Raw genomic sequence first — 18,513 nt, 5'->3', positions numbered from 1 at the left:
GAAATGCAGAAATTTTGAATGTAAGTCATGCATATAAAAAAGAGGAGTTCCTGAAATTACATGAAGTAAACCCAAAGCTTCTGGTAAGTATATATATATAAATTGATGGCATTAATAATTTTGACAAGCTACTTATTGCACATATTTGTGAAGGCTGTTGAGAGACAAGATATACTTTGCAGAAAATTCCTCTTTGGCCAAATATTATCATTTTGCAAATTCAGCTCCTGTATATTCTGTTTCTTTTAAAATCACCATTTTAGCATCTTTGCGAGTATCTGTTTTTAATGCTGCTCATTATACAGCCAGCAAATGCAAAATTGTTCATTCCAGCTCAATAATTTTAAAAGAATATTGTTTGTGCAGCAGGAATACAGTGGCTTTAGAAAACATACACGCAAATTATTAATTTTTTAGGCTTCTATAAAAAGCTTTCAAAATGATCAAATATATCCATGTATATGTGCAAAAGCTTGCACATACTGATTGTTTGGTACAGCTAACACTTCACAAGACAATTTTGATTGTCTGATTTCAAAAGTATTTTTGTGCTCCTCAGATTGTTTGCTTCAACACTATGGCAGGCTAGAATGTTTCAAGTACAAAACACAACTTTAAAACAGGCACACAATAACAAAATCGGACCAACAAATATTTTTCATGCTCAACACTGCAGTGTTCAGATTCAAATCAAGGCCACCTTTGTGGAATGAGTGCAAAAAAATAAAACAAAATGTAGAACACAACATGGAAAGTTACATTGTTGGTTTACGTGTGTTCCTTTGGCCGAGAATACATTTATACAAACAAAACGATCTATGACGGGTATCTGACAACAACAGATTCACTGACATTTTTTTCCTTGCATTTTCCAGGTGCAAAGCCAAAAACACAAATGATATTCTAAATAATCTACAGCATGTTGTCTACAAACAACCTGGTAATAGAGGGCACCAACAATGTAATTTTTGCGTGTCTAAGAGGATCATAACACAGAGGAGCTACAATTAGTACACAGAATTAAACACACATAATAGTCCCACAGAGGTTTAGATTAATGACTGAGGTGAGGGAATCCAAATGAAGGGCAGAAATGAAAACTTCAGCACTTTCACTAGTGTGCAGGAGGAGTGTCTGGAGAGGTAGAGGCACAAGTTGTTTTTAAAGGGGTAGACTCCTCTTTTATGACCAAAAAAAATGTATCTGTACAGATATAGACAGACACAGAACAGATAGAGATGCACCAAAATATGAAATAAACCAAAGATGGTAACTCTACCTTAGAAAACATTATATTTGGAGGAAAAGACAAAATGGTGCTCGAGACCCCAGTTTCAGCAAGCTTGGTTGACCACCTTCAAATTACCATTTAGGCAACTACTGCGCATTTAATCTGAGGAACAAATGCAAATAAACCCTTCAGATCCCAAGTACAGACCAGGTCGTTGATGGACAAGCGTATAATTAGTTAGGTCCTACAGTTACACGCACTCCCCATTGTGAACTGAGCTGAACTATGAACCCACCTGGACCAGGGCTATGCAGATATGCTGGTGCAGATCACCGCTTCAGACACACTCAAGAGGCCTCTTACATTTTATTGAATTTGCTCTCCCTGTACAAATACACAATGTCATGTGGCTCATGTAGAAAGGACTACACAGATATTTATTTCCTTTTTAAATCCATGAAAATTATACCATACACCAAATTATACATGCAAATTCATTTTTGGGCACAGGTTAAAGCCCCCCCACCCCCAAAGAAAAGAAAAATATATAATAAAATAATAATTATTATAATAAAAAACACAACAATTAATTAGTTTGGCAGATTTTTTCATGACCCTTAGCTAAAGACAGGGTCTGTTTGACTAAGGTAGAGCTTCATCTGTGATCATCTGTTTGGTGAAAAAGAGTGCGTATGAGCAGGTAATCTACTGCGTTTACAGGGAGTCTTTGGTTCATTGCCATCATCATCTTGAGTTGAGTCGTGGGGCAGTCTGGAAAACCGTATTACAAAAAGAAAATATATTAATACAGATGACTGTTACATTCTTTCCATATTATCAAAGTAACCTGTCTATACCTACATTTACCTGTCTGTATTTCTATTTTAAATACTAGTGTGCCCTCAAAGGTTTTCTGCACATAACTCTTCCTGGATTTCTTGAAATACACCATACTTCTGATATTTAATTTAATGTTTAATGATATAATAGCAAGTACAGTCATTTATGGCTCAAATTCACAAGATTCTGCAGTATGTTTAAACTCAGAAACTGATTCTTATGAGTCAGACTCTTATATTAGTTTATATTATATTATATTACTCTTATATTACTAAACACCCATAAGACTAATTTTGCTTTATATAATACATGTTAGGATTAGAGTTGCTAAATCTCATCCTATTTCAGAACTTCAAAAATGAGTTCTGTGTATGGTGTGACTGTAGACATAACAGGAAGCTTTATTTTGTTAGTAATTAACATCATATTTTACATGAACACAAAGAATTTTCATCAAACAAGTACAGACCGCTCTGATACTTATGCTATTTCAGCACTAGTGAATGCATAATTAATGACGTTTGGAACTTTTCTTGAAATTTAGTATCTCAGTACAGTATGGTATATTAAGTATAAATATCTGTATTTTTGACAACCTTTTTCTTGCATGCATACTCACCACAGAAAGGTGTCCATTCTTGGCCTTAGCAACAAGGAGTGCTGAGCCAGAGGTGAAGTCTATGATCCCTTCCTTCCCTTGACGCGTTGTGAACTTTATACTGAACAGGAACACAGTAAGGGGAACAGATAGAGGGAAAGACAAACCAGTTTCAATTGTTTAATTAAAACTATTGTTCACCTTGAGTTTTAAATCAACCACTTATCTTGACAACAATACAGAATCACCTAAAGGACATTCCTTTACAAAGAAATAAATACGCCCAGCTTCACCTATACTCAGTTGTGTTTCCATGTATTTTCTCTAAAACATGTTTAATGGTAACAGTGGTCCATAAGGTTCCCCACTCTCAGGAAGAAAATTCTGAACACAGCTAAATGTACAGTCTTCATTCACGAATACAGTGCATGTTGTAGATGACACATTAAGTAAAATAACTCCCGAAAGGAGTAAGGAAATCGTCATTGATGGGGTTTGTCCTTACTGGTCGCTCACCTGCTCTGGTTGATGTTAATGCTGTTGATCTTGTCGGCGCAGATAGCCAGCTTGGTCAGTGCCTCAATGATGTGGTCACTCTGCAGGATGACGTCACCCTGGAAAACAGAGAGGTTCCCCCAGAGCAAACAGGGCACAAAACTCAGCAACTGAAAGGACTAGATGATAACTAGAGGTGGCGCATTAGTCAAGTGTGATTGGGTGAACAGCTGCATACCTCTCTACTTAAAACCAATATTCAAAATGACCGCCTTGCATCAGCTAGGCTTAGATAAGTGTCAGCAGTGGCTGAGGTGATTTTTTTTCCTACCTCTGTGAAATCGCGTAAGTGAAAGATATTATACAGTTCCAAGAAGTCAGTCATGCATTTCATGGCTGTGTTGTCATACTGATGCATCACTAGCATAGTGATGTTGATACAAGGCAGCTGTATGACAAGCATAATGATGATGATTACTACTGATGTTATGACTGTGTCATTTAGCAAGACTCCCTTATCCAGTGCGAATTGAAATGCATGAGATCATTAAAATAGGGTAAGAAAAAATGTAAGCAACAATATCAGGAATGGAAAATAATAATTTGAATACATCAAGTAACTATCAATGTCATATACATTACATTATTGGCATTTAGCAGACGCTCTTATTCAAAGAGACTTACATAGGTTACAGTTTTTTTTTAAGTGTTACCCATTTATACAGCCGGATATTTACTGAGTTATTTACTCAGTTATGAGTTCTGCTCCTTACACCTATGCTACACTGTTGCGCTGCCCCTAGACACAGCTAATATGAGACCCCAGTGTGATGTTGGCGAGAAGTTCATTCCACCACAGAGGAACCAAGAAACTAAAAGCTAATCTACCAGGAAATGAGCTCAGGAAACATGGGGACGGTATCAAGTGTGTGACAAAAGTTTTTATGACAGTCTTATGAAAAGCACAGTCAACACAGTGAAATGCAAAAAAACAAGCACTACTCTCACCTTCTGTTTGTTGTCCTCACAGACCACGTGCAGGACAAACACCCCATCACTTAGGGAGCTGACAGAGACGCCTGCAGGGAAAGAGGGGCCCGTGTTACAGTGGGCGGTGCTTAGCCTCACCCTCCCCCCACCACCCCCACACCCCCCGCCTGTCACCTCCCCACCCCTCACCTCTGAGCACTGAGTATTCAATGCGCTGCTTCATTTTGGCCTCCTCCACGATGATGGCGCTGTTACCGGTGAGCAGGAGCTGCCGCGGGCGGGCGCGGAAACCCTTTCTGTCGTACTTGGTCACCGGGACACCGTACTGAGGGAGAGAGGCGTGACGGTGAGGAGTCAAACAGACACACGGACACATGTGAAGAAACACATGGTGCCCTCCATATTTATCTACACCCCCGATTAGTAGCAAAAAAAGGATACTGCAGAAAAATATATGGATTTTGTTCAGTTTAAAACATTCACACCTTTAAGTAATATTTTATGGATGTTGCATTCATGGCTAGGTTACAAGAAAGGACTGTCATGCTAAATGACAACTAGAGGCATGTCTTTTGGTCAGACGAAACAAAAATGTGGCTTTTCAGACAGGCTCATCAGCATTATGATTGGGGTTAAAAGCATACAATGATTAAATCCTCATACCCAGTATGGCAGGTATGTATGATCATTTCAGACTATTAAGACAGATGGAATCATGAACTCCAGCATGTTCCAGCGCCTGATTCCCTCTGCCATGCTCAATCTGAAAATTGGCTGATAATGGACAGTTCTAGTGTGACAACAGTATGGGTAACTATGGAGGGCACCGCGGACCTGCAGACGGAGACCCACAAATACATTGTGAGAGGACAGGAGCTTACAGAGACCTTAAGGCATGATGAGTCCAACAGATATTCTCAGACACAGACTGACATGGTCCCAGAGACACCTCACAAACCCAACCCAACCCTGAACTCCTACCCCCAAAACACACACAGACACACACATGCACAGACAACAGACACATACAGACACACACACAGACACCCACACTCAGAGAGTGATGCATTCTAGAAACACAGCAGGGCTCTACAGAAGTCCTGTGACCAAACTCTCACCTTCATTCTCTCACTGCCCAGAGCCTGGATCACCTTTGGATTTATATCCTCACCATCTAAACATGGGAAAGGAGAGAGAGTGCACCGCAAACGAGTAAAGGCATAGCTAAAAGCACCAGAGCTACAGCTAAAGCTGATCAGGTTGAACTATGCATCAATTAAGAGATGCATCTCTTTTGGTAATTTTCATGCCATTAATTTTACTGTACATTTTGAGCCCATGTTTCATAAGATTTTTTTAAAAACTTGCTTTCTGTTTCATTTTTCTGATACTTATTTCATTTTAAATTGTTTTTTTACATGGAAATAGCTTGAAAACTGGGCATATACCAGCTAAAAAGGCCCCTACTTTCTTCTCTATGCAAATAAAGACTCAGGGAGATTTGATTGAGATTTTTTGTCATTAAAAGAGATTAATAAAATGGACAACAGGAGCTATTCTAAGTGGAGTCAGCAGAACAAGACAACATATGAGGACTAGGTCAGTTTCAGAGCATCAAGTATTTTAAACCCAGAGTTATTGGTGCATACTTCATAGAGGAAGAAGAGAATTTTTGTTCAAGAAGAGACTTGACACAGTGCTAGATACAGGCTAGGCCATGGGCAAAATGACAAGCATAGTTTTGCTGAATGGCCTCTTCTTGTCATTAAATTTGTGTTTGTCTGGTAGCCTGTGAGGGTGTGAGACATGAATGTGAATATGTGTCTGTTAGTCTGAGGATATGAGTGTGAATGTGCATCTGTTAGTCTGAGGATATGAGCTATATTGCATGTCTCTTAGTCTGAGGATATGAGCTGTATTGCGTGTCTGGGTCTTTGGGGACTCACTGAGCCTGGTTCCCACAAACAGCCTGGGAACACTCTGGGGGTAGTTGTCCTTTTTGTCCTTGAAGATCTCACTGGCCACCATTTTCTGCTCCAGCTAAAGGAGAGAATACATGAAAAGAGTGGAAAAGCAGGAATCAGGAGAAAGAAAAAAGAAATAAAGAAGGATGATGACCCTCCCGCCCCCCAGAGGCCACTGACTGACCGCTGTGCTTCACTGTACCTGGTGCTTCCACTCCGGGCTGATCTTCTTACAGTAGCTCCACACCATATTCTGCATGCACAGGTTGCGTAGATGTTCTGATGCCTGTGAGGCAGCAAAAAGTGAACATCAGGTCTTTGTACCATTTGTGTACCATTCCCAGGGGCATAACTAAGGGGCCGTAAGCAGGTAATGCGGTTGCATTGGAGACCGTGACAATTGGGGGCCCGTGAGCGTGGGTTACTTATCAGTGTAATCGGGCCTTTTAAGTATATATCGTGCAGAGTCATCTGCTTGATGGTGTGTCATTCTTAATGTCATTGACCAAATAAATAACACACTAGGATATAACAGTAATACATACATACTGTATATATTTGTATGAACTCATAGCTACATATTATAGTTCTAAATGAAGTATTCATGAGGATTAATGGACTTGATTTGATGTTCAAAAAAGTGGGCACTCGGAATTCTGGGACACGGTAATTATGAACATGCGTACCGCGTGGCAAAAACACTACGTTGAACTTGAGCTGGCTAAATTTCCACACAGTGAAATGGCGAGTCAAGAAGCAATGGAGTACAGGTACAAACATAAAAGCGGGTTTCGAAAACAAAAAGTAAAAGAAACAGCTGAGAAACAAAAAGCAAAGCTTCCAAAAATAAGTAATTTCTTTAAAAAGAAAGGGCTGGAGACAACAGGCAGTGGTTTTGAGGTCGAGCTGGAGCAAGAGCTCAATGAGGCACCTGCAGCGACTGTTAGCAGCAGCAGCTCAGCGGCTAATGCTAGCACCAGCGGGCCATCCAACAGCACTGGAGAAGGTGAGAATGTGGAGGAGGAAGAGGTTGAGGACATGCCGGAGGCTATGTGTGCACAGCCATAGCAATGTTGTATATCTGTGTCATGGTGCAATGTTTATCATCTGTTGTGGTGCGCCGTCACCAATAATGTTTTTCATCTGTTGTGGTGCGCCAACACCAGATTTTGTCAAGTCGCCCATCACTATCTTGATTTGACTTGGGAAATGCTAATGCATTCCATCTTCTATCTTCCATCAATAATATATATTAGGCCCATGGATAGGCCTTGCTATTTTCTCTCCTTTCCTATAATGTACAGTAGTATGTTGCCTATTACTAGTGGTCTAATAATATAATTGTGGCATCAACTGTGCAGTGCATTTTGCTGTTGCTGATCATTCTAAAGTCCCGTGCTTCAAAATACTTCTCCCGTTCGCTATTGGCATTACGTCACCACGCGTTCTGGTAAAGTGAGATGGGCTGGGGGCCCACCTTGACCATCCTGCATTGTTGGCTTGTTACGCCCCTGGCCACTCCGTGATATGTTTCTGTGTCTGTGTAGAGGGTGTAGATGGCACCTGTACCTCAGCCAAAGCAGGGGGGGCTGGGGGCCAGCTCTTGTCCAGGACAGTTTTGGGCAGGTTCCTACACAGGTTCATGAGGAAGGAGTATCGCACGTAGTCCAGGAAGTACTCGTTTTCCGGGCAGCGTGGCTGGTGGCGGTAGATGAAGCCCTTGATGAACCTGAGACAGAGAGTGAGCGTTTTACTGCTCCTGTGTGCCTCATCTGTACAAGCCTCCTCAGTGTGGAGACATCAGCGCTAATGAGTCACTGAGAGAAAGCAGGGTTGCTCCATATGAGATGTAGACCGTTAAAGTGATGCCAGTCTGAGCGCACCTGCGGATGGTGTCAGCAGCCTGTCTTCTGAGCTTCGCTCTCCGCCGCGCCAGGATGCCCCTCCACCACGCCTGGATCAGGATTGCTGTGGACGGAGAAATGTAACCGCAAGCAGGGTTCATAAGATAAAACCAGAGCACTGACATGTAAAATTCCCTCTGTACAGTGGCTGATGTGGAAACATGCTTTATGGTGACAATTCAATAAACAGAGGAATGTATTGCAGATATGGAGGGTTTAGAAAAACTGTAGACAGGAGGAAAATTACAACTTGAGGTGAATACACTCACCGGAATGCCTCAGTTTGCGGTATTTTGACTTCTGGCTGTAGCCCTTCCATGATGCTTGTAGTTTGGTTGCTGCGAGAGGTAACAGGAGAAAACACAGTCATTGTGTTGTTCCTCCAGAAATGAGAGGATGAGTACAAAATCATCTCATTTTAAAATATTTAATAATAACAATGTAAATGACTTTGTTTATAAAGACATATTACACGGACTCCTTTTCCAAAAAGATCATGTTTCTTAATTTAATAACATTCTGAAATAAGAAACATTTTTGAGAGAAATGGGACACATGAAAAAAAACTACTAATACTACACATTTTATACACTTATTCTAAAATAACTGGTACAAATATCTTGCAAGAATTACCCTTAGCAGTGTAGCTGAAACTTGACATAACACTAATCCACTCACACCTTTTGTGTACAACCTAGAGGTGCACTGATTTTAATACATTTATTAAAAATGTCACCAGTTGTTATTGCTGTTAGCATGTAGCACCTATGTATGGCACTGATCAGACACACGGTGGCGCTATAACAGTATGTTCATTCAAAGTCACCAGTCAATTGACGTTCTTTTCCTCACAACTAACAATTCTGCTCCAAGAGCTCATAAGAACTCACACTGCATTTTCTGGCATTTTGATTTTTTATGGACAGCACACTTGAACACACAAACTCCTCATGAACTGCTGGGCCAGTCAGCGCTAAATAAAATAGTTGCAAAGGAAAAGCTGACTAATGAAAGAGCTTCACTGCCATTTACAAACAAAAATACAACAAGTGTATCTCAGTCAAATTGTGTAGACACATGGGTCATACCCCAAGCCTGTGCTGAATATGAGTGTAATCTGAAACAAAAAAGGGGAGCTATGACTGATAATGCTTACATCCTCAGTGTAATCATGATTGTTAGCTTTATAGCATACGATTGTTAATGTCATCCTCTTACTTTTCGTGTAAATAGACAGACAGATAAACAGCGGTCAGTTGTCTCTTACCTAGACTGTGTTTCCTCACTTCTAGTGCATCCTCTGTGGCAAACAGGGTCTTTGGAAAACGGATGAATATTTTAGATCTGAAAAAAGCCAAATGTAAACAATGGGAAACCAAACCAATATTTAAACTACATGTTTTTTTTAGATCAAAAATAGCAATACGTTTACATTCACTCATGTAGGTAGAGGCTCTTCTCCAGAGTAACTTACAAGCAGTGTATTCAATAGGGTTATGCATATAGGAACACAGATACTGATTCGTTTGTGCCATCCTTGTAGTATTCCCAGTGTGGGAAACATTGCCATACTCGAATTATAAATGCTGTCACAAGGCACACAGCCTTAAGCTATTGCCACCAATTTCCACTAGTTTTGCATTAACATTTGCATTGCACATAATTAACTTTTAACTATTGAAGCCAAGAATGATTACATCAATTACATGCATAGTTGGTGAAACAGAAGTTCACCAACTATGACGAAGATGACCAACTACACCTGACGAAGATCCCAAGGGATCAAAAAATTGTCCGTATTATTTGCATGTGCATGTAAAACCAGTTGTAATAGCAAGGTTTTGCACAGATATGGCCTGCATAGAACAAACACAAGGTAATGTCCATTTGCAGCTACACTTTCACTTTTGAACTTTCTTTTTCAGTTTGGTACAAATCATCTTTCATACAGCCCTCCCAGAAAGGTCTGGCATGATTTGGAACTGAATAAACATCATACGAATGTATGGAATTGGAGTGAGGTAGAGAAAGGAACAGAATGGGAGCAAGTGCACCAGGAGTGAGAATGGCCGCGGGTGGCTGAGTGTGGAGGAGTCACCATCATCTCATGATGTCTCTGTAGTTATCTTAAGCTCACCTGCCCAGTTTGTATTCCTCAGGCTTATAGCCCAGATGTTTGACCAGTGTGGAGACTCCATCAGCCAGCCGCCCCTGCCAATTGGGCCAGGTCTCAGGGCAGAGAGACTTGTACCTGTAGGGTAAGCGCCCACACACACATATATACAGAATATACATACGTACACGCACACACACACACACAAGCACAGACACACACGCACACATGCACACATGCACATGCACACAGACTCATACACATACACAGAGACACAGATACAGACATGCAGACATACACACACACACACATATACACACACATACAGACACAGACACACAGACATATATATGTACGAAAACAGAGCTGCAATGGACCCGTGAATGCAGACACAGCTCTGTGACACATACTGCTTTACACTTTTCACAGATATACAGGAGTGTGGAATTTACTAACAATACAACACTCATGATGATGAATAGCAGCAGTCAAGAGACCACCCAGCTGCAGATGTGTGTGAGGGAACTGAGCATTGTCAAACAGCCAAATGGGTTCCAGCAAGTGCAAGTCTCTGGGATCTGAAGCACATTAACTAGATCTACACAACATTACTTACTGAGCTGGAACTCAATCCAGAGCTCTTTATGCAGTTACGTACCATAGGGCCAGAGGCATTTCTAGCTATTGAAAAGATCCGGGGCTAAGTCAAGTTTGCCTGGGGCTTGTATTTTTTTTTGAAGGGAGATCGGCATCAGTAGGTTGGGGAGGTTGTATCTACCTTTATAATAAATAAATATTATCACACCTTCGGACGCTGCGAGTCAAGTTCCGCTCTGTTACACAGTCTGTCTGTTGTTTTGCTATAAACACCTCCTTTTTCGGCGCAAAAATATTCGGGGCTAGGCTTAAAATATTTGGGGCTATAGCCCTGAATGATTGGACCTAACGACGCCACTGCATCAGTGCTCCCTGGCCACAGCTCACCTCTGCAAGAAGGTCTCATAGCGACGACGATAAGCGAACCCTGCTCGCCTCACTCGTAGGTTCTCCATCAGCCCAAGGTACTTCACCTGGTGTCGGATCAGAACCTCATCAAAACGACCTAGAGGAGGGGTAGGAGGGTCATAGGAAGACTTAAGATCAACACAATGAGCTCACTAGAACCAGAGTGCAATATACAGACACATGTTTAGGGAAAAGTCTAAAAGTCTAAAAACAATTTGAGATACAGAAATAAGACAAATGCATGACAGTTTTAGACCTTCAAGCACAATTGCAAGTAGAACTGCTGAACCACACAGGATGGCATATACGGTACCTGCTTGCTTGGCGTCGTTGGGTTTGATGCAGCGGATGTACGACGGCTCCTTGGATATCAGGATCTCCATCAGCTTGGCCAGGCTGTTCTTAAACTGAGTCACCGCCTGTGGACGGAGAGGGAGCAGGGAGCCCGCAAAGGACAGGGGTGAACTCGGTGGTGAGGCGGACAGAGTACAGACGAGGAGAACAGAGGTGTCCGTGCCTGGTCGGACCAGGCAGCAACAGTGCGGGGGGACTGAGCCCAACTGACAGAGCTGTGCACACAAACAACAAATAGCATTATGCCTGCTAGTGCCTGTCTATCTCGGCAGGCAAAGAAGGAGGAGCTTGGCAGCAGTAGAGTGAAGTACAGTAGTGCTGGAAGACTGCCTGAGAGTCAGGGCTGCCTAGAGGCTGTGGGCAGTAGGAGTGTCCTCTCAGTCAGACTGGCACGCATTGGCGTTAGTCTGTTGAGTCTGAGGGCTGTTAATACTAATGTGTTAATTAATGCTGTTCATTTTAATATGGTGTTATTTTTTAACACAGTTAACAGGAGTTCTTCATTTTTAATGTCTATGACTAATATCAGCCACAATTGTTATGTTGGACAATTACAAGTGAGGCACTGTGTGAGTTCATCCTTTGAAGAGGAATAAACACATTTGATGGCCAATAATACAGAGTAGCCTACTGGGGTTTTGAATGGAATGTTTAATTTATAAAAAACTTCAGACTATTCTTCAGATAAAACAAGATTACTTATATCTACTGCCTGTTCCTCCAACTGCTCAAAGCTTTGAACCATTATGATGTCTCCGCAACTGGCTCAGTAGAAGTAAGTAGACACGTCTGCTCTTTCAGATGTAGTTCAAGATGCCTATTTTTGTCATTTCCTGTCAAAAGCGGCTTCTTCAATAATACACCAACTTTAGCACTTTTTGAAACTGTGCACCTTAAAATTGGAAGTTTGACTGGGAGACCAGCTGTTGCCTTAAATTTGTGGTTGCCTCCACAACCATTTGTCTCACAGACCGTGATGGCAAGATTCACTTGTCTCCTCCTGGCAGGGTTACGCCATCACCAGTAGCTTTAGCTTTCCTAATAATGCACACTACAGTGGAAGGTGAATTCTTCTGTTGCACCGTATTCTTTGCTCCTGTTTAATCAGAGATATGTATCAATACGGGAGGCCGTGCATATAAGAATGTGAACGAGCGCTCTCACCGTCTCTGGCCGCTTCTTGTCAGTCAGCTCCTCCCTCTGAAAGCACTGCGTCAGGATCTTGTTTTCTGATTGACACATGACCTGCTCAGGAGAACAGCACAGTCAGGGCAGTGCAGCACAGTTCGCACACGGAGGCAGAGGCCATGTGGCTACATGCAACATTCAGAGGATGCATACAAGCAGCGCAGTGCATATACTGCAACTTCCGTTTCAGGGCTATTTTCCTTTTCATTGATTCCAGTTATTAGTTCCAGCACTAATTAGTCATTTAGCAAATACTCTTATCCTGAGCAGCTTACAAAAGTGCACACAGGAAGGTCAGGCTAAGAGTCATTACATAACATAAAACATTGTGCTAAGTGTCACAGTAGGACACAGTGCAAGACTAAGTCTAAGGATACAATAACTGTGTATATAACATGAATGTTCAAACTTCAGGGCTAACTACTCACACTCACCTCTTTTAAGTTCCTGAAGAGAAGGTCATTGTTCTTGTCCAAAAACCCTAAGAGAGAAAAAGTCCAATACTGACAGAAAGTTCAATAAATAAAGTCCTGTAAAAAATAAATCTCCCTTGCTATCACATCCTACAACAAAGCTAATGAATGGATATGAAGGTGCCACGGGCCCAGCAATGTGCTTCACTTCCTCTCTCTTGCTATCAATTAATTACACATCCCTTCCCATCACCCTCTCCACCTCTCACTCACCAGTGACGTTGTAGTTGACCTCTCCTGCATAGTGCAACAGTCTGAATTCCTCCCTGCCCATTGCCTTCCGGGTCTTTCCATCCGCCAGCTTATGACTGAGGTAAAAAGACCAACAGACAACATGGTGACTGCCTCAGCTGAGAGAAACCATTCACACTGTTCAGTAACCTTAGACAATTCTCTCAAGGGGAAAAGGTCGATGATTATGAGCCAATTACAGAGATGGCAAAGTATAAATTGGAGAACCTGTGTGGAAATGGACAGAGAAATGAAGACTCACGTAACAAAGTGGGCGTGGCCCCCCAATGTGTCCTCCAGCTTCTCCAGGAAGGTGATGTCACTGGCATCCCCAGGCCTGAGGCACTCCTCGTCCTGAAGGGTGGGGGGGAGGGGAGAGAAGGGTGGTAGAACCGGGAGAAAAGTACAGGGGGGTAAAAAACACAGAAGGGTGGAGGGGCAGACAAATAAGATGTTCAGAATTAGAGAGAATAGAATGTACATCCTCAGTGAGGGAGACAGAGAGAGACACAACTGGAAACACAAGCCAACCTTCACTCACCAGAATGGAAATTATTCCCTTGAACTTCTCTTCCACCAGATCACAGATGATCTTATTGTTGAAATATTGCACTGGTTCCCACTAAAATGGAAAAAGACAGTATTGCTGCATCACTCTACAGAAAGCTATTGTTAATGATTTATGTTTATTCCTGTCCTGGAAATTAATATTTATAGAGCTCAGAAGATACCAGCAAAACCACACTGTGATTCTACTCTCAAGTGAATACTCCTCCCAGTCTTCTCTCTACTTATGTGGGTAAATGTGTGCTTTCATTAACCCTGTCAACTTCAGCAACACTGCACAGATTGGGGGTACTCTATACAGATACAAGAAATCTCTCACTTTCTCATTCTTTCTCTCTCACTCTTTCTCTCTGTTTCTCTCACAGTTTTTAAGTCCCTTTCCCCCTCTGTTCTCCTTGTCTCCACTTTCGTCCTCAGCACAAAACCATGCACAGGGTTAACAGTGAATTCAGACTTAACCTCCATGAATGTGTTCAATACCCAGCAACTTCGTATTTCTGTGGAAGAGCTTGGTACTAGCAAGGAGACAGGGCCATAAATGCATGCATCCGCCTCATATATCATATATCATATATCATACAGGGTACTGTTGTCCTTGGTGAAAAACTTGGCTAACAGGTGCACTGAAAGTGGTGTGAGGGCAAAAAAAAAGAGCTCTGAGCCAGCTGACCCTGAGTTCTGGTCTTGGTGGGACAGGAGTCAGAGCAGATCAGGTCCTGTGGCAGGTGGCAATCCTGTTCATTTCACAATCTATCAGTCCCCAGGACAATGTCTCAGAACTGGGATATATTAAGGACAGTGGTAGTAAGAGCTGACAATGGTTTCCATGTTAAATGGATGCAATCGAGCAAACCAAAGCCAAGCTGAACTCTGGCAGAAAGCACTTGTTGTTACAGCTCTGTATCACCACACATATGTCTACATCCCTCTTTGGTTAGTAGTTTAATAAACAGCTAATAACTCACCGTAATACCCTCAGACTCATACTCCTCCTGCTCAGACTTCAGGGTCAGCTCAATGAAGAGCTGCTGCAGCTTCTCATTGCAGTAATTGATGCAGAACTGCTCAAAACTGTGAGAAACCAAAATGTCAGAGACATACTGTACTGTGCTGGAGCCAATAAAAATTAGGGCAATGACCATGGGGCTTAACATTAGCTGAATACATATATTGATATCTGAGGTAAGATATGATTTAGTATGCCCCCCAGTTGTTAACGATGTAACATCCTAATTCACTGTACTCACATTTCAATACAATGTACAAGACACACCTGTTCCACATAATAATATTTACCATCTGAGCAATACTGTCATTGTGTTTTAGTTAAAATAAAGTCCAAGCAATTAAAGCATCTTAATTTCTTTAAGGCAGAAGAACCACAAAAAAATGCACGTTGTACACATTGCATAGTAGATTGACATAAGCCCACAACACAATTACCTATTGTGCTGGAAGACCTCAAAGCCATAGATGTCCAGCAGACCAATGACTGAGGCACTTTTACTGGTGGGATATACTTCATCCTGGAAAACATGTCACAGGAAAAACACAACATATTTTGTAAGAGCCCTAGTTTGCTTATCCAGGGTGCAGATTTCTGAATTAAACCATTTTTTTTCACTGACACCCTCATAAATGATTTGGCTAAAGCAAAACACTTCGATCCAAAACATTACAAAGATGTCAGTGCACAATAAATAGCCAGCTGTAAACTGCACAATCCAATCCACCAGCAACAAGAGGCCATAACTCAATTTAAACTGCTGAGTAATGTTAAAGCCACAAAGGGTTGTAAAATGCCAGTATATGACTAACAGCCAATCCTTGTACTAATTTTATGGCTTTGGTTTCTACTGCCCAGACCTACTCCACCCTGATCTCAGAGGGCTGTATTTTCTGCCGGCTCACTTTATCACCGCCAGCATTTGATTGAACCAATTTAGCTGTCATCCCCAGAGTGTATGAGTTGAGCAGCCCCGATCCAGTCCATTCAGAACCCATTGCGTGGTAAACCAAACTGAAGGTCAGTCACCCCCAGGTGCCATGTTGCAACACTTCACAGCACGGCTGCCTTGTACCTTGAAAGCCAGCGAGATGTTGATCTTATTGACCAGCCAGCTGAAGGTGCGTCCGTACACAGCCTTGGACAGGGCGTCCCGAGCAGAGGCTGCCTGTTCCAGGTTCAGCGGGCTCATCAGCTGAAGCATACATGACCAGAGTGTCACCAGGGCGAGAACACAGAGAGGGTTCCTACTTTAGCTAGTGCACTGTGCAGTGCTTGTCCAGTGCTTGGTGAGATGACACCATCTGTAATATGAATACTGCCAGGTGAGTGGCAGGTCATGCTTACCTCCTCCCCCTTGGCAATGATCTTCTTGTTCACGAGAGCTTCCTTCAGTATTGATCCATCCACACCAAGCAGCTGCAGATTCACAATTACAATATCAATATTAAGGCAAAAACAACACCAAAAACCAAGGTTAACTGTTATGCATTACATGTCTCAACAAAAATAATGCAGAATCATATCTTATAAAATGCAATGTTTTATGTCTTCATGCCACACTTGGAAATGTTTAGAATTCATTCAAACTGGTGACTTTGGAATCACAAAGTATCCAAACACTACACATTTATTCACTGGGCAGACATTTACATTTATTCATTTGGTAGGTGCTTTCATCCAAAGTAACTTACAAGTGAGGCATAGTACAACACAAGGGAGAGCCATACATGGAGTCACAATATTAGAAATGCTGCATGACAAGTTTCAATAGTTGGCCAGACAAAGTACAAGCTAGCTGGTAGAAACACCATTAATTTTTTTTGGAAAACAGAGTTTAGGACAGAGAAATTGCTTTAGGTGGTAGCAATTCAGGTGATCAGGTGAGTGCAGAAGAGCTGTGTCTTCAGATGTTACTTAAAAATAGTGAGGGATTCGGCAGAATGGATGAAGTGTGGAAGGTCGTTTCACCACTGGGGGACAATGGCAGAGAAAGTTCTGGACAGTGATTTTGTGCCACGAAGTGATGGGACCACCAGACACCATTCAGTAGCAGAGCGTCGTAGTTGGGAAGGAACAAGGGCAAAACAGCTATGCAACCAAACAGCCAAACAGCCTATGCAACCAAATTATAAAATGAGGGCAAAGTATATATTATAACACCAACAATTATATTCATGCTAATAATATAAGCAATACACTAGTATGCTAGCAATGCTGACACAGAGTTAAATATACATGTGTGTATTGGGATGGCAGGCATGCCATCGACCAAGTTACAGATTGCCGGGGCATATCCCATACCTACATAGCACAGAGGCCTCGGCCCCTTTTGGGGTTGGCTACAGAAATAATCACAATGACTCTGAGGTCTGAGTCATTACAGACACTGACTATGTGCTGTCTAATCTCATTTGAACATACAGAATTTGAATAGAAAATCTAAACAATGAAACCTACACAATAAACACCAAAACCTGGACTCTTTTCACACTCTTCCTTTTTCTCATTCCTCATATTTCCACATCTTATTTTTTCCTTCCTCATTACATGATCTATAATGCCCTGGGCACTGAATTATGCTCCATCATCAGTCTCTCCTCATATTTAGCAAATTGCCACATCTGTTCATTATAGCTGTCTTGGCAGCCAATCTGGGTTGTACATGAAAGCTATGTACATGTCTTACCCTTGCAAGGTATTTTATCTGTGTATCTGCGGTGATGTAAGCATTGCCACTTTCCTCTCCCCCAAACTGAATATTTCCCAGGTGAAGGACACTAGCGATGATGTTCAGCAGCTCCTGCAGAGTAGAACAGTTGTACAAGGAAACAACATTGACACTGATTGACATATCCTTGAACTCTTAGAGAGAGAGCCCATTCATCCCCAGTGATCTTATAGGTAAGTTCTGAGGGGTAAGTTTGGTGATCATACACACATACACACACACACACACACACACACACACACACACACACACACACAACACACACTGCAGCTCTGGTTCCTGCACTCCCCTCCCCCAAACCTCTCTCCAGCTATCAGCTGTGTGAGCTGTGCACTGCGTCCAGGCCCAGTAGCACTTGGAGTTGAAACATGTTCCTGCACACAGAATTCACCTGCTCTTGCCCTCACTGCACTCTTTCCCAGCTGCTGGGCTTTACCTGCTCTTTGCCTGCTTCTGTCAATGGATAAGGTTGGAGCATGCCTGTATGTAACAGAACCTAATATGCTATGTTCATATACCAATAGGTCCACACTTGTCCACCTTGTAATGGTTTGGTTTATTAAATCATTGTTTACTGCTGCTGATACAAGACAAAGGGAAGGAATGAATGCCTTGCCATACCATACCTTACCTGATCATAAATGTTTGTATTAACCAAAACTATGAAACAGAAATGTATTGAAAGCCTTTGTCTTCTCAGTCCCAAAAGATACAGAAAAAAGAAAAAAGTAATCCCACCAATAAAAAGTAATCCACAAATGCAAAATCCAAATTCAGTGAGAAATACAAAAGGAATTGATTTTTACCAGTCTTGAGGGGTCCT

At 41.9% G+C, this 18,513-nt stretch overlaps 1 protein-coding gene across 4 annotated transcripts in view; it reads right to left on the bottom strand.

Moving 5' to 3' along the window:
* Window positions 1-1,898: 1,898 nt before the first annotated feature.
* myo1cb (myosin Ic, paralog b) overlaps window positions 1,899-18,513 on the bottom strand; it is a 48,792-nt gene continuing 32,177 nt past the window's right edge. For all 4 annotated transcript variants that reach the window (XM_036536173.1, XM_036536175.1, XM_036536174.1 and 1 more), the window contains 25 exons: window positions 17,649-17,762; window positions 16,307-16,378; window positions 16,035-16,154; window positions 15,397-15,479; window positions 14,919-15,024; window positions 13,928-14,008; window positions 13,649-13,740; window positions 13,369-13,463; window positions 13,117-13,163; window positions 12,659-12,739; window positions 11,454-11,559; window positions 11,120-11,237; window positions 10,160-10,273; window positions 9,290-9,366; window positions 8,292-8,360; window positions 8,002-8,086; window positions 7,688-7,847; window positions 6,321-6,404; window positions 6,101-6,194; window positions 5,273-5,328; window positions 4,344-4,479; window positions 4,173-4,243; window positions 3,186-3,283; window positions 2,691-2,790; window positions 1,899-2,002 (listed from right to left, as the gene is read on the bottom strand). In XM_036536173.1, the coding sequence (XP_036392066.1) occupies window positions 1,976-2,002; window positions 2,691-2,790; window positions 3,186-3,283; window positions 4,173-4,243; window positions 4,344-4,479; window positions 5,273-5,328; window positions 6,101-6,194; window positions 6,321-6,404; window positions 7,688-7,847; window positions 8,002-8,086; window positions 8,292-8,360; window positions 9,290-9,366; window positions 10,160-10,273; window positions 11,120-11,237; window positions 11,454-11,559; window positions 12,659-12,739; window positions 13,117-13,163; window positions 13,369-13,463; window positions 13,649-13,740; window positions 13,928-14,008; window positions 14,919-15,024; window positions 15,397-15,479; window positions 16,035-16,154; window positions 16,307-16,378; window positions 17,649-17,762 (2,286 nt within the window). In that variant the 3' untranslated portion in view covers window positions 1,899-1,975. The remainder of the gene's footprint in view (window positions 2,003-2,690; window positions 2,791-3,185; window positions 3,284-4,172; window positions 4,244-4,343; window positions 4,480-5,272; window positions 5,329-6,100; window positions 6,195-6,320; window positions 6,405-7,687; window positions 7,848-8,001; window positions 8,087-8,291; window positions 8,361-9,289; window positions 9,367-10,159; window positions 10,274-11,119; window positions 11,238-11,453; window positions 11,560-12,658; window positions 12,740-13,116; window positions 13,164-13,368; window positions 13,464-13,648; window positions 13,741-13,927; window positions 14,009-14,918; window positions 15,025-15,396; window positions 15,480-16,034; window positions 16,155-16,306; window positions 16,379-17,648; window positions 17,763-18,513) is intronic.

The sequence above is a fragment of the Megalops cyprinoides genome, chromosome 9 (assembly GCF_013368585.1).
Source record: "Megalops cyprinoides isolate fMegCyp1 chromosome 9, fMegCyp1.pri, whole genome shotgun sequence".
Lineage (NCBI taxonomy): Eukaryota > Metazoa > Chordata > Actinopteri > Elopiformes > Megalopidae > Megalops > Megalops cyprinoides.
This window is presented reverse-complemented; position numbering and strand designations above follow the sequence as displayed.